This window comes from Erpetoichthys calabaricus, chromosome 8, assembly GCF_900747795.2.
Source record: "Erpetoichthys calabaricus chromosome 8, fErpCal1.3, whole genome shotgun sequence".
NCBI lineage: Eukaryota > Metazoa > Chordata > Cladistia > Polypteriformes > Polypteridae > Erpetoichthys > Erpetoichthys calabaricus.
The window spans coordinates 90,381,663-90,398,225 of record NC_041401.2 but is presented as its reverse complement, the minus strand read 5'-3'; the positions used below and the strand labels follow the sequence as shown (position 1 = coordinate 90,398,225).

Here is a 16,563-nt window from a genome sequence, read left to right as displayed (position 1 = left end):
CTATCTTAAGTTACATTGGACAGAATTCTCTACATATTCAAAGGCTATAAACTGATCTCTGGCTGAAATCTACAAAGAGTTTTAAAGTTCAATCACAGTATACATGTAGGAGAGAGAACTGTTCTTTAATTACGAACTTTTTGATATTTTTTTATTGTGAGAGAGAAAGATGGCTTCTGCTTCAGGGACTATTGTTCACTATATAAGCTTTCGTAGGGGTACATACTTTCATCACATACAAGCATATCCTGTGATATAGTACAAGTAGCAGCTTATAGTTTTAATTTAAATTGGGGAAAAATGCAAGAACACATAAGAAACAAGTCTTCCAGCCACAGGATAGAATATACAGATGAGCACAGAGTACTCCTGTGATAGTCAAGTGCAAAATTAACATATCCCAGTGTTCCTGTAGTACTCTTTATTGTATTATTTACACACATATGTTAGATCAACTTACATACTGAGGATATTACCTGTAGTAGTTTTGCCAGCTGCATTTTAATTTTAGCTTGTAGGTGTCAATGCTGATGCATATACCTCAGAGAATTATAATCAACCAAAGCTTAAATTGTATTCCAATAACTGCCTTTTGTTTTGTAGGAAGAACATCAGTAGCTTGTTTATGGGCCGTACAGGAGCAGCCACTGTACTTTCTGGATCCATTGCCGGTTTAGAAGGTGGTTCTCAGCTGGCTTTGAGAAGAGCAACAAGTATGAGAAAAACTTTCACCACTGGTGTTGCTGCTGTCAAGAAGAAATCACTGTGCATTCAGATAAAATTGCAAGTGGTGAGTTAATAAGAACCTATGGTGATATTAACAGAACGTCTGCAGATATAGCTTTGAGTAGAATTTCAGTGTCTCATCTTATTTTGCGAATTTTGGCTGTAAATTCTACAGTGTAACCAAGTGGAGTTTCAGAGACTAGTGTAGTAGACTAAAAGTTGTAATTGTTTTGCTCCTTTTCTTCGTTTGCTATGGAATAATTAATTTAATCACATTCTCCCCTCTCAGTACTACAAATTAAATGATATCATTCCTTGGAGTTTAACTCCCCATTCATTGTTCTAGGGTATCAGTTTGGTCTTCACTGTATTTTTAACATTTTAATTACTCTTAATCTTATTAAAGATATGTTTTTGACTCCTGCAGGATGCATTAATAGACACTGTGAAGAAGTCCAGGCTGCACTTTGTGCACTGTTTACTTCCCAAGTCTGATGCCCTTAATGCAGATATCAGAGTGCCTACTGGCCCGTCTCCAAAAGGTGGAGAGGGGGAGGCATGTGATTCTGGACTAATGCAACTGGATGTGCCTCTGCTCAGAGCGCAACTGAGAGGATCGAAACTTCTTGATGCTCTCCGCATATATCGTCAAGGTTGGGTATATTTTAAAGTATCCAAACAAAATAGAACAATCTGAATTAGTAGAAAAATATTTGATAATAAGAAAGTATATTCATTTATTTATCTTGTCTGACTAGGTTATCCTGATAACATGGTATTCTCTGAGTTCCGCCGTAGATTTGATGTTTTGACTCCACATTTGACCAAAAAGCATGGTCGCAACTACATTGTAACAGATGAAAAGCGGGTAAGTCATATAGTTAAAAGAATCCTAAAACAAAAGAGCCAGCTTATTAAAATCTTAATAAATAAAGATATGTTGTTGGCGTAATTCTAGGGAGCCAATGAAATTAGTCACCATGATGACAGAAGAAGATGAAGTGTTGAAAATCTATAAGTAATTGAGGGTGTATATGAACAACAGACTGGACTTTGTAAACAATGCAAACCTGATTTTGCTTTTTTTAAGGTGCTTTATTATACAGTATGTAACAGTCTGCATGCATGTCCAACCAACCCACAGCTGGAGTGCCACTGTGCACTTTGGTCTTCTTGTATGCTTTACTACATATCCAGCTTCTTTATTACATGAAGTAGGAGGAAGACTCAGTATTTTAATTTTCACATTTTTGTTGAATATTTTTTAATTAGAGAAAAAGGAAAGCACACAAGTGTATTGATAGGTATTAGTTGAAAACATGCAAGTATGGCATTGAAAACACGATTTGTTTAAACAACAATTTCATATGCTATTTTTTGAAAAGTGCCCCTTTTTTTAAACAATGACTTTGGACTATTCAAGTATGTATAACTACCTGTGTATTTATTATTTATTTAACAAGTTTTGATCCGTCTAGACACATTTATTTTTACCAGTTTAGGAAGAGTATCTCCTTGTTTTCTTCTAAGATGAAAAAAGTAAGGCTAAGGTAGTCTCTGACATCATAATAGAGGGACATACTGGAAATGTGTGCTGATTATGAGTTTGACTTGCATAACAGCAAATTCACCAAAATGATCTATTGCCCTTTATTTTTCCTAATATTGCTTTTCCACTTTTTTCTGTTTTTGTAGGCTGTGGAGGAGCTGTTGGAGTCTTTGGATTTAGAAAGTAGCAGCTACCACATGGGAGTGAGTAGGGTAAGTACAAATATTAATCTTATTCCTTTCAAACGGACTTCATTGTGTAAAGTGGACACCATTTAAAGTATTAGTGAATCTGCTATAGGTCTTTAGCAAAAAATGTATACAAAGTACATACTTAGTACACTAAAGTACTTTGTGACTTCAATAAATTAAAACTCTCTGAATTTTAAAATGGTTTAGTGGTATCTTGTTTCTCATTTTTTTTTTCATTATGCAAAACATACAGTTCACCTGCAATTTGTTGAAACTTCACCTTCAAACCCTTTCTCAACACTGATCTGTTAGATGACATTTTGAACAGACAGTCAAACTGTGTTGTAGATTTAGTGCTTTAGGGGCAAGGAATACAGTGGAAAGTATTGCTGAGGAGATCTAGCAGCAAATCCTTTAAACATTCACTTTTACCTTTTCACAGTTTAAGCAGACCTCATGCAGTACATAGCTTCACCAGCAATAACTTAGCATTGTACGATGAATGATTTTCATTTTACACATCCACAAAAAACTACACATATTATCAGACTCACACTCAACTATTAACACTAGAATTACCAGAGCCTACGAAAAAACTCGTAAATCTGTCCCACCTTAAATCGCGTCTTAAAGCCGTTTGCACATCTCTGCCAGAGTCTTTTGTCATCTAAATGTGCTGATAAACAAAAGCTTCTAGCAGCCAGCTATTCCATCCCCCCACCGACTTAGCATGAACTCCTAGCTCATGCCTTGCCTTGATTTGATTATTTGGGATTGAAGTGGAGTTTTACAGTGGAAATAATTCGAGCGTTATTTGGAATACACGCATTTCATGTGTGTCCCGTTTCTACAGTATAGTAGTAGTCTGTGCAAACATATTTTTAAAACAGAAACGTTTTTCATATTCTAAAAGTAAATGACAAAATGTAGGCATAAACTATATAACGTATGAAGCCTGAAGTCCATATATCAAAGAAACACTTTCACAAAAGGTACAAATAAGAGAACACGTGCGCTTTTCTTCAAAAGTATAACTGCACAAAAAAAAAGCCGTGTTAGCATGCCACATTGACACTTTTACTACGACTGCCGCGGTGGCGTAATGGTATCAGCTTCTGACTGGGGATCAGAGGGTGGCGAGTTCGATCCCGCATGGCTCTTATTCTTACATTTTTAGAATAACAACATAAATTTCTTTTCAGTCTGTAACAGCCGGTGTAACTTATCATACTGGTAAAGGTTAGCTTTTTTTTTTTTTTTTTTAATTCACTTTTCATTCCCGCAGTCGATGCATACTAACGCCCCCCCCCCAAAAGGGTTCTGACACATAAACGCTGGCGAAGCTGCCTTCCTTCGTATCTCACCGTCACTTGATTTTCTTTTTATTCGGTTTTATTGAGTGTTCCTGCCAGTCCCCACATGTTGCTGTATGCTGTTTCTTTTGTACTCCAGGACATACAGAGGAGAGAATGATTTCACATTATTTATGCTGTTTTCACATAAAGACTGCAGTATACTCGTGACTGCATTCTCGTACCAATGCACTTTTTCCATCACCTTTTCCTGTAAGAAGCAATGTACTCACTTCTCTCTATGCTGTGGTTTCTATTACACACCTGAAAGAGACAATATATGTGAAAACTTCATCGCACTAATGCAATATTATTTGAAAACGAACAGTGTCAGATCAGGTGTGAAAATTTTATGTGAGATACGAAGAAGGCAGCTTCGCCAGCGTTTATGTATCAGAACCCTTTTGGGGGGGGGGGGGGGGCATTAGTATGCATCGACTGCGAGAATGAAAAGTGAATTAAACAAAAAAAAAAAAAAAAAAGCTAACCTTTACCAGTATCTCACATAACATTTTCACACCTGATCTGACGCTGTTCGTTTTCAAATAATATTGCATTAGTGCGATGAAGTTTTCACATATATTGTCTCTTTCAGGTGTGTAATAGAAACCACAGCATAGAGAGAAGTGAGTACATTGCTTCTTACATGAAAAGGTGATGGAAAAAGTGCATTGGTACGAGAATGCAGTCACGAGTATACTGCAGTCTTTATGTGAAAACAGCATAAATAATGTGAAATCATTCTCTCCTCTGCATGTCCTGGAGTACAAAAGAAACAGCATACAGCAACATGTGGGGACTGGCAGGAACACTCAATAAAACCGAATAAAAAGAAAATCAAGTGACGGTGAGATACGAAGGAAGGCAGCTTTGCCAGCGTTTGTGTCAGAACCCTTTGGGGGGGGGGGGGGGGGGGCGTTAGTATGCATCGACTGCGGGAATGAAAAGTGAATTAAAAAAAAAAAAAAAAAAGCTAACCTTTACCAGTATGATAAGTTACACCGGCTGTTACAGACTGAAAAGAAATTTATGTTGTTATTCTAAAAATGTAAGAATAAGAGCCATGCGGGATCGAACTCGCTACCCTCTGATCCCCAGTCATGAGCTGATACCATTACGCCACCGCGGCAGTTGTAGTAAGAATGTCAATGTGGCATGTTAACGCGGCTTTTTTTTTGTGCAGTTATACTTTTGAAGAAAAGCGCACGTGTTCTCTTATTTGTACCTTTTGTGAAAGTGTTTCTTTGATATATGGACTTCAGGCTTCATACGTTATATAGTTTATGCCTACATTTTGTCATTTACTATTAGAATATGAAAAACGTTTCTGTTTTAAAAATGTGTTTGCACAGACTACTACTATACTGTAGAAACGGGACACACATGAAATGCGTGTATTCCAAATAACGCTCGAATTATTTCCACTGTAAAACTCCACTTCAATCCCAAATAATCAAATCAAGGCAAGGCATGAGCTAGGAGTTCATGCTAAGTCAGTGGGGGGATGGAATAGCTGGCTGCTAGAAGCTTTTGTTTATCAGCACATTTAGATGACAAAAGACTCTGGCGGAGATGTGCAAACGGCTTTAAGACGCGATTTAAGGTGGGACGGATTTACGAGTTTTTTCGTAGGCTCTGGTAATTCTAGTGTTAAATGAAAACACTAAAATATTAGTCATCTTTGATAGTTAAGAATATATTGAAAGAACTTACAGCAGCGATGCTTGCTGAAAGGTAATGTGAAATAGCAAGGTTTAAGTTGCCATTTTAGAAGAAGTAAATAGTATTTTCTTTAGAAAAAAAAATCAATTTCTAGAATTATTTGTCACTGTCAAAGATCTCCTTGATGGTGGCCATTTTGTTCGTCTTTGACTCTTTGATGTGTTACTAAGTTAAAGTACCAGAGAATAATCATCACCCACATGCACCTAGGTATATGTGGATAAACTAAGCTAAGTGAACTTTCCTCTTCAGTCGCACTTCCCTTTTCTAACCTTCTCACTCAATTTCTGTGTTGTGGTGAGCTGGTGCCTTCACTTAAATTGTTAACAGTCACTACATAATGCCATCCTGTTCGCTGGCTGTGCTCTCTGCTAGAGGAGGCAGTTTCTTTTTTATCATGAAGTTGTGAACTGTTTCAGGCTGTCCTTTGCAGAATGCAAAGTGATGTAAGTGGCTTAAAATGTCAGGCATTTTTGAGCTTCTCCCAGCTGCTAAAGGAAGGACAATGCTTTTATTTCTTTCGTCTCAATTGAATATGACCTTAGCAGCATTCAACAACACAAATGTCTTTTTTGCTCTTGTCGCCTACACTAATAATTTGTATGCACAATGACAGAGGGAGGAAAGCTTTATTTTCTCTAGCAATTGTTGAATTTTTTTGTTTTATTCAGTACTTTTTTGTTATTTTTTGTATTTTTTGAGATTTCATAAAAAGAGCTAAGGGCATCACAAATTATGAAAAATTTATCAAACATGTTGATTCTTAGTTGGGTTTTGGAGAGACCTTATGGTTTAAGCATAGTAGACCTATAGGCTATGTTTTGTATAGATTTCACATACAGTCTTGGCTTGTAGAGGACTGATTCTTCAGAAAGAAAAAAATACTCAGCAGTGAAGATTGGAAGGTAGGTAATTCTGTAAAGTTTGTTTTTTGTAATCGAAATACATTTCCCTTCCTATCGTGACTGTTTGCCATTACATACAGTAATGCTGTGGGACATGGCGTGAAGTGGGATGAGTGTTAATACTGCAAAAGCCATTATCAGTAGACTGCTTTTTGTTTGTAAAATGGATAGTGAGCAATAGTCTTAGTTTTCTTAGTAATATCTTAGAAAATGTGTTTAATGGGAGCTAGTCTAGAAAGTTTATATATATATATATATATATATATATATATATATATATAATATAAAACTTATGTTTGGCTGACAACTTGATAATAAATACAATTGGATGAAAAGCTGAAATTAACAGTAAGAAAGAGGATATATTTACAATTCTATCCTGTCTCTGCCTTTTCATACTCGAGCCCCTGAAAATGTGAGCTGGACTGTCTTCTTGATAGGCTAATATAAGCTGTTATATTATGCTATGTATATCATCTCTCGTATTATTATTTTGGTTTAGCCCTTTGCAGTTATTTCTGTCAATCTTGTTGGTGTGTTCTCACTATTTTATTATAATTCATTTTCGTTTATAAATTTGTGCATTTCTTTGAACATGAGCATTGGTAATTAATACTAACAAAAACAGTTTCTGTCAATGTTTAGGTCTTTTTTAGGGGTGGCACATTAGCTAAATTGGAAGAGCAGAGAGACAATCAAACTAGAAGGAATATCAGTCTTTTTCAGGCTGCATGCAGGGGTTATCTCGCCCGACAGTCCTTCAAGAAGCGAAAGGTAAGATGAAGAGTTTTTTGTGATATGCTACAATATACAGCATAACTGCATATGTGTTTAGCTGTCTCAGAAAATATTTTCTGCAAAAAAAGTATGCATTGAACAAAGGTGTAGTTCGTTAACTTAACAGTTCATTAGTTACCTGCTTTTAGACATCTGTCCTTAAAAAAGAAAAATTAAGCCTTTTATTAAAGGCATTTATGAAATTCAGCATCGGTTATAACGTAACCCCCTACATAGAAAACTACATAGAAAAGGCTGTACATTAATTTCAATACAAACTTTACAGTGAAGTACTATTGATTACTTGACTACAATTGTTTGTATCAGGATTAATATACACCTTCCACTTTGTTACATGGTTAAAATAAAAATTACACAAGTACAATTTTCTGTCTTGCTTTTGTTTCAAGCAGTTCCTGATGTCTCTTTTTAAACTACTTTTTAAAAATATTCTTGGACTATTTGCCCAATACATTCATTATTTTAGAATGTAATCATTCATCTTAAAAAATATTATGCTCATTCTTATCTGTATCAACATATGCCCTGTTTTTTCAGTGATTATAAAAAGTATATTTGTACAGTTTGCAGTTTACCTGCATGTTTGTGTAGATTTCTTTTGTGTATTCTGGATGCCTTATAGTAATATGCAGTTAGGATGTCAGCTAAGTTTTAAATTTATATGGTTTGAATATGTTCACAACTTTAGTCTATTTGTTTGGTTCCAATCTTTTTCCTGTAGCTACTGGAGTAGACTAAGGCTTTCCCACAGTTTGCACAAGTTCAGAAAATCTATAGATGACTGGATAAAGTGTAAGAGGTGGCCTTTTCATTCTGGCATGGTTGAGCAGGGGACTTAAATTAATTTTTTAATATGGTCATACTGGTTCGAGTACTTTATCCTGTAAAGGCGCTGTGTCTAGGAGCATTTTGTAAGTGTTTCCATTGCTTGCTAAGGCTTTCAGTTTACTGGGGTGTTAAACCCAAAACAGTAAGCACAGTAGCAGAAGATATTTTAAATATATTCTCACATCCTTAATTGTCTACTGTTAGAGTTAATTAGCAGTTTGAGTTTTAATGATTCCAAACTGCTTTTTGCCCGCTCTTAATGATTGCGGGCATTTTCACAGAAAGAAATTAGTCTTTTGTGTCTACAACATTTTGCAAATTATAGGGCAGCTTTAATATCCTTTAATCATTATTTAATTAAGGGTTAACTTTAATGTTCAGATTTAACCAATAATATGCAAATTTCATCATTACAGCATGTTTACATCTCCAGTTACTAAAGAGTCACGTCTTCTGTACATTCATGGATTTAAATATTGCAGGTGACACCTTCAGAAATACAAAACTACAAAATAATTAAAGTTAAACAAAACAGTTTCTGCACCATGATTTGATCTATGGTCTGACAGATATTTACCCTGAGAATAGTATTTTTAAGTAATTTCATAGAATTTTACTTAAAAAGGCAGGTTACAGATAGGTCTAAAATAATCTTGAATGTCTTTTCTTGGATAATCTTTCTTGAATAGAGCTATTATAGTCTTTAAAAGATCTATATTATGATCAGTTTACTAATTATAGTACACTGTCAATTAGCTCACCAGAAACTTTTCTTGTTGGAACTGAATCAAGGACAAAACTGGACAGTTTTAGAAGATTAATTATTCCACAAAACATAGCTACCTATTTTTAAATAAGAAGTTTAATTCACTGTGTTGAGCATGCTGATATTCAAGAAGGTTTGCTTTTGAGGGCTCTGTGATATTAGATGTTATGTTATTCATTTTGTTCTTTAAAGAATGCTAGAAAAGACTGCTTATCTGCTAAAGCTTTCAAAATCCATTTCATCAGTCACTACTATGTCAGCTGTGGCCCCCATGCTTATCTGCTAAAGCTTTCAAAATCCATTTCATCAGTCACTACTATGTCAGCTGTGGCCCCCAGTTAGCATTAAAATGTCCCACTTCACATTAGGACAAATGACATAGCTGATTTAGGGAAAGGAGGGAAGACTTATTCCAGCTGATTTTGTAACTTTACATGAAATCCTGGTGCTTCACATTCTAGAGTTAAAGACAAGGGCCACATTGCATAATGGGCAAGAATCAACTTAGTAAGAGTACAGATAAAAAATACAGTGTGAAACAAAAGTCATATAGATAGAACTAGGAGGCAGTAAAGCAAAATTAATAAAATCTAAATATTCATATTGATAAGTGTAATAAATTCCACAATATGTATCAGAGAGCATAAAGACATATAAGGGTAGATCAGAAGGTGCATTTCCCAAATAGAACATCATATGCATGTAAATAATATATTTGTGTGAGTGAAATTTTCAGTTTCATACAGCAGCAGCGAGAGACTTAAGTGAGATTGAAAAAAAGAAAGGGAGAGCATAACCTCTGTCTGGTCCTCATTAAAGAATGACTTGGGGAAAATTTCTGAATTAGTGAACAAAATAGAAGATAGAGATAAATAAAGGGTTTTAATTAAGTTGATAAAGGTTTACCCAAAGCCCATTTTACTCATGACCTCCCAAAGTAAGCACTTCTTTCCATCAGAAGCCTTTTCTAAAATTTAAAGAAGGTAGCGATGGTGTATGTGAAAGAGTTCGGGGCAGCATGGATGATATGAAGAAAGTGGTGTATGCATACTATCATTTGCACTTTGGGTCTTCGTAAAGCTTGTTTGGTTAGCGTGAATTAATTTACTCATCACTGACTATAGGCAATAAGCTAGTTAGCCAACAGCTTGACCACTGAGTTAATTAACACAATTGGTCAATCATTTTGCACATACTTTCAAGCCTTTACTTATTTGGGCAGAGAAGAGATAATGGCCATATTAATAGGTGGGTTAAAGTGGGAAGTGGAGATGGAAGAGAGTGGCAGACAGCTGTTTCCAAAAAGCATTTCTGGGGAAAACTCATCAGGCTTGGAAACCTCTGAGATTTCATAGAGTCCAAAATCTGGCCTGTCAGGAGTGAAGGCTTCTTCAGTGATACCCGTCAGTGGAAGGTCCTTTCTGAAGCAGTTGATACCTGTAGTGAGAGAAGTGTAAACTGACATAAAAATTAGAATAAAACTTGATAAAAAAACCAATTATTTATTTCACAATGGTTATTAGTAAGGAGACCTATTCTAGTTTCAATTAAAGTGTCATACATTTTCGGCTTATGGTCCAAAAATTTACTTGATTTAGAAATATAACGATGTGCCCAGGTGTGATGTATCATAAACACTGCATGGCATAACAGCAAAGAGTTCAGTTCTCCTCTAGTATTAGCAATGAGATGGTTATGTCACTGATTAACCACAATAGTGTGAGAACTCTCTAAAAATGAAAGACAGATTTCTAAATTCAAAATCAGTTAACAGGAGTTGAACACCAGGGGCCTCATGTATAACGCCGTGCGTAGAACTCACACTATAACATGGCGTAAGCACAAAAGCGGGATTGTGCGTACGCACAGAAAAATCCAGATGCAGGAATCTGTGCGTACGCATACTTTCACGTTCTTCCACTACATAAATCCCGATCAGCGTGAAAAGTAATGCACGTGCACGCGCCTTCTGTCCCGCCCCAACTCCTCCCAGAATTACGCCTCTTTGAATATGCAAATCAATATAAATAGCTTTCTGTGAAAAGACAATGGGAAAAGCACAGGGGAAAATATAAGAATTTCAGCGAATACCAAGTGGAGGCAAAGGAAAAACGTACTATTTGTTGGTTTAAACAGTGGTATAATCAACAAAAGAAAGTTGATCGACTGACAGAGTGTCGGAAAAACTCGAAAGATCAAATTCACAAAGTCGCACAGTGCCTGAAATAAAAAAGAAATCACATATCAAAGTCGCCTTGAAAAGGCAAGTTGTAGCCCACCGTCTGAGTGTCATATGAAAGCGTATTAGGGTACAAACAAAAAACATAGGCACACAGTGGGGAAAAAAGCACGAAATGTCAACTTTAATCTCGAAATTTCCACTGTAATCACGTAGTTTATTTTGCCATTAAAGTAGAACATCATAAACTTCATCTTAAAATCGTTTATTTTACTAGTTTCTCAAGTAGCATGTTAAATGCTTTGTTCTGTGTTTGATCTTCTATGTGCTCTATGTGTGTGAATCACTACGTGCTTCCGTTCTTTCTCTTTCTCCGACAGGACACAGAATGCATTACATTCGAGATATTACAGCTCTCTGAATAATTAAAATACTGAGATGTATACGTGATATCATTTTCATGATGATAGGAATGAAAGCATGTTATTAAACATGGGAACACGGTGGCGCAGTGATTGTTCATATCTCATGCAAGAGGCTTGCTGCACCATGTGCGACCTTCGATGAAATAATTTATTACAGAAGTACTGTCTCTTTCAAATGTACTAACCTCCAATTCCTTGTCCATACCTTTCTTTCTCCAATCGCCACACAATCAGCTCTGTAATAGACGTTAAGCCATTTGTAAGCTTAGAACGCCGATTCTTCAAAACCTTTAAGGAACATTGAAATATCTTTGTAGTACATGTTTAATTATTCTATTCGTCTATCCTTCCAGTGTCACGTCAGCACCAGCAAGAATACAGTGCAAGGCAGGAGCTATCCTTGAACTAGCTATACACTGCGGCACCGTGTCCTCACATGTTTAATTATTAACAATACAGATTATTTAAATGAAGTTAAAGTTTTATCTGTATACTATAAGCAACATATTTTGCTGCATTTCATCTTAAAAATGATATTGTCATCATACGCGCTTTATAAAGTAGCGCAGGTTGTGCAATATTATAACTGTAGTGTAAGTTTACAGTAAGGTAATTGTACTTATAAGTACAAACAGTTCTACAAGGAGCACTTGATGGACTGATTGAGTGCGTTTATAGCTCTTGGGATGAAACTGTTTCTGAAACGCGAGGTCCGTAACAGGAAAGGCTTTGACGCTTTTTGCCGTGGTTGAGGTAGTGTGTGCTTGAAACTGTATACCGATAATTCTCTTTCCGGTCATCTGCTGCTGTGATTCACACTCAGATACAGTGATATAAATACTCCCAGTGGTGCAGTGAGAGTAATATGGAAAAAGATGATCCGCAGTGGCAACCCTTAACGGGAGCAGCAAAAAGAAGAACAAGACGCAGTGAGCGTAACAACGCTAAAGCAGTTATGGTATTTGGAATACTATGGCTATTCCCTGGCCCATTATATTGCTACAGGTTAATTACGATCAGATGCATTACACTAATAAACAATATGCAGTTAATTTCAGTGTATTTATAAAGCCGCATCAGGAATGTGGAGCTAAGAAAGAAAGGATGAGCACACAGGAACCGTAGTTTGACCATTCTGTGGACCATTATATTGTTACAGGTTAATTACAATCAGATGCATTAAATTTATGAACGATTTGCGGTTAATTTCAGTGTATTTGATAAAGCCGCCGCCGTGGATGTGGATCTAAGAAAGGGTAACCACACAGGAACAGTAGCACTGCTTTGACGCTGGGTGCCGCCAGTCTGCAAAACCGAGCAGAGAAATTGCGTACGCTGAGGTATGAGTTACCGTGGAAATGTGCGTGGCTTTACGCCAAGTTTAGGTTTTATACATCGCGATTTGAGCGTGGAAAGGTTCGTACGCAACATTTCTGTGCGTACGCACTGTTTATACATGAGGCCCCAGGTCACTAGCAAAAGCAATTGTAGCATTGTGAAGTAAACCCTTAATGGTAAGCCAGACAAATGCCAGGTCCTAGGTAGTTCCAGTATTAATTGAGATAAACTCCTCTAATGTAAGCTCAAAGAGTTCATGAAACTGAAAACCATGTTCAGTGTAGCACAGAGAAAATGGAAACATCAAAGAGAAGAAACAAGTAACAGAGAAAACAAGAAACTAACATCCCTCCCCTTTTGACTGTAATCTGTGACCACTTCTGACTCAAACTTTCTTCTCCTACACTCATCCTGGAAAACAAAATAAAAATCATAACCCTGTGCTAGTAACAAAATGCTCCACTAAAATTAAAACTACAAAATCAACATTCAAAGGTTCATTTGCAACTGAAACGTTTACCCCTGCTGCCCATGTCTTACCAAGCTGTGAATATTTAATAGCACAGGGAGATCTGGGAAATGTAGTCCAGAAGCCTACAGAAACCCAAATACATGTTTTTAGAAGGATCACTATTTTTTGAAGCAAATTGGATTGATTTCTATCATTAAGGTTTTGGCTAAATTTTACAGCTGGATACCCTTCCTGACCCTAACCCTCTCTATTTATCTGGGGTTGGGACCGGCACAATGTTGGGCTGGTTTTCCTCCCAGTGGCTAGAAGCAGAAGAAGATGGGTAGAGAAAGAAAATGGTAAGTTAAAGATAAGAGTGGGAACCCTGAATGTTGGGACAATGACTGGGAAGGAAGAGAGTTGATGAAAAGGAGGAAAGTGGGAATACTGTGCTTGAAGCTAAATGGAAGAGTAATAAGGCAAAAGAATAGATAGGAGACTTTAAGTTGTATAATGGAGCAAATGAGCAAGCAAGAAATAGTGTAGATATAGTGATGCACAAAGATCTTAGATAGTCTTGCCAGTAGGAGTTGTGATAGGGTGATGAGTGTTGAGCTGGGCCTTGGTAAAACTGTAGTTAATGTCATTTATGCATATGCTTCTAAAGTGGACAGTGAGATAAAGGAGGAGGCCATTTTCTGGTGCAGAACTGGATGAAGTGTAGAGTAGGGCAAGAGGGAGAAGAGTTGATTGTTGGTGGTGATCTAAATGGTTATTTGGGAAAGAGTAGAGAGAGGATAGAGTGGGTACATACAAGTTGGGGAGTAGGGGAGGGAAAGGGGAGAGGATAGTAGAATTTGCCATGGAATCTGATTTGGTAATAGTTAACAAATCTTTTGAAAAAATGTAAATCAGCTTGTGACATAGAGCAGTGGAGAAAGGAAAAGCCAAATAGACTTTCTAATGTGTAGAAGATTATATTTGAAAGAGTTAAGGAATGGTAAGGTCATAAATTAGTTAGCATTGAGTGTGATATTACAGCAAAAAGTGGTGGAGATGGACTGGGAGATCAGAATCGGCAGGAGAATAAAACCAGAGCAAGCAGTACCAAGGATAAACTGGTGAAGAGTTAAAAGGGGAAGGCCTTAAAAACAGGTTTAGGGAGAAAGTTTAAATGAAGTGCAGTCATTTGAGAGTGTGGAGGAAAGGTGGGAGAAGAAGTGAAGTTGAATTAAGAGTAGGTGAAAAGGTGTTGGGTAGGATGGTTGGATGAGCCTACCTGGGGGCAAAGAGACATGGTGTTGGAAGTAAAGAGGTTCAGGATGTGATTAAAAGGGGCAATGAAGAAATGGTACCAATCAGGGACGGAAGAGAGAGAGAGAAATGTATAGGCAAACAAACAAGGAAGCAAAGAAGGCAGTGGCACAAGCCAAGGCACAAGCTGTGGAGGAGGTGTATGAAAAGTGGGAGACAAAATAGTGAGAGAGAAGGGTTTTTAGAATAGCGAAGGCTAGGAACAAAGCTGGAAAGGATTACAGTCAGATAAAGCAGATGAAAGGTGAGCAAGGTGTGGTTTTTAGTGTGCATGATAGGATGAAACATAGACGGAAGAGGTACTTTGTAAAGCTGTTTTTATGAAGAAAATCCAAAGGGTAGTATTTGGGGTGGAGTCCTAAATGATGGGCTAGAGTCCTAAATGATGGGCTAGTACCAAGAATAAACAGAAGAAGTAAAGGAGGAACTGAGAAGAATGAAAAATGGAAAGGCAACAGGACAGGATGAAATTCCAGCAGAGGTGTGGAAGAGTTTAGGATCTCTACAGTCTGAATGGAGAGGAGGCTTACAACTGAGCTGTATGGAGAAGGTTGATTAAGCACATTGACACTATATTTAAGTGGGAAAAGATGAAGAAGCAGAAGTTGAATTAATCACCTTTACCACCACTGGCACTGTCTTCAGTAATTATTTGGAGACCACCAGTGATATCTGCGAACCCCAATCCAGTCCCCATACAGTAAATTTAGAAAATGCAAAAAAAGTAGCGTGCATGGTTCCAACCCAAGTAGTTACCACAATTATGAAATCCAGTCACACACAAACGTAGAGGCAGTGTAAGTGATGGATGGGGCATTTACAAGAAAAAACACAGTAGTACTTTCTTACCGTAACTCATTATACAAATATACCCAAGTGATGCTGGGTTCATTGTCTAATTTTATCTAAACAACCTAAGTACAACATAAAAGTAGCAACTACCTAGTGTGCAGTTGCCAAGCATTGGCATATTGTATTAATAATTGAATGAATTCTAAGTTTGTTTGTCAACAGAATTCACTAAAGACATTTCTGTATGGATGAAATATAGTTTGTTTTCCATTTTTTAAGGTACACTTGCAGTTTGGGATACCCATTGTGTGACTAATTTAAAGATTCATTTAAAAGGTGGTTCCAAAAGACTGCTTATAGAGCTGTGCACTTAATCCTTGTGGATTGGGAATCTGTAGTTCCCCATGGAGTTTATCTCTTTCATCTAATTAGCAGTGGAGTGGAAGGTTTATCCCTGCATGATTGCAAATTTACACAAGTAGCTGTCTCATCTGCACTTGTTTGTATCATACTGGGAAGATTCGTCTAAAAGTCAGGGTCCCCAGAGACTATGCTTGTGGTAATGATCATGTAGCTCCGAATGCATTCTTAGCAAGTTTTCAATTTGTTCATGTAAATGTGATTGTCAAGCCCTTCCGATGTACTGAAAAGTAGGTCTCAGTTTGTGCTACAGGTAAAACTGATAAAAAGATATTAAGCTTAGAATAAGAAATCTTTCTAGGGATCCTAAAGCACAGTTTTTGTCTCCATAGCATTCTGACACCCTGATAGCTTTATAATGATAAAGGGAAGAAAGCAAGTAGGCAGGGAATCAAGAAAACAAAGTTCTGTGACCTAATTACGGTATATGCAGTAGTTGTTGAAGTTACATGACCAGTCCCCAGTACTGATTTAGTCTCACTTTCAGCAAGTTCACTTAACCTACCAGTTCTGTAATTTCAGAAATGTGCAAACAGTTGAACTATTGTGGTGTGTCATTTGCTTTGGGTAAATATATCCATCAAATAAATACATATATATGAAGGTGACAACATGCTTCAAATTAGAACTGCAATGATCTTTTAAGGTTATTGTATTTCAGCACTCTGCTATTACTGAAATGTGAGAAACGTGATGAGCTTTGCACAGGTATCTTTAAGATTTAAAGAAAAACGTTACATTGTGCTTTAAATTGTAGTCATGCTTGATCATTAGCATAAAATTAATTATGAAATTGTCAGTGCAGGT

The 16,563-nt window shown here is 36.8% G+C and overlaps 1 protein-coding gene across 20 annotated transcripts in view; it reads left to right on the top strand.

Moving 5' to 3' along the window:
• Positions 1-16,563, top strand: part of myo18ab (myosin XVIIIA b) — a 336,877-nt gene that overhangs the window by 252,382 nt on the left and 67,932 nt on the right. For all 20 annotated transcript variants that reach the window (XM_051931142.1, XM_051931141.1, XM_051931146.1 and 17 more), the window contains 5 exons: positions 604-790; positions 1,154-1,379; positions 1,485-1,594; positions 2,422-2,487; positions 7,091-7,219. In XM_051931142.1, the coding sequence (XP_051787102.1) occupies positions 604-790; positions 1,154-1,379; positions 1,485-1,594; positions 2,422-2,487; positions 7,091-7,219 (718 nt within the window). The remainder of the gene's footprint in view (positions 1-603; positions 791-1,153; positions 1,380-1,484; positions 1,595-2,421; positions 2,488-7,090; positions 7,220-16,563) is intronic.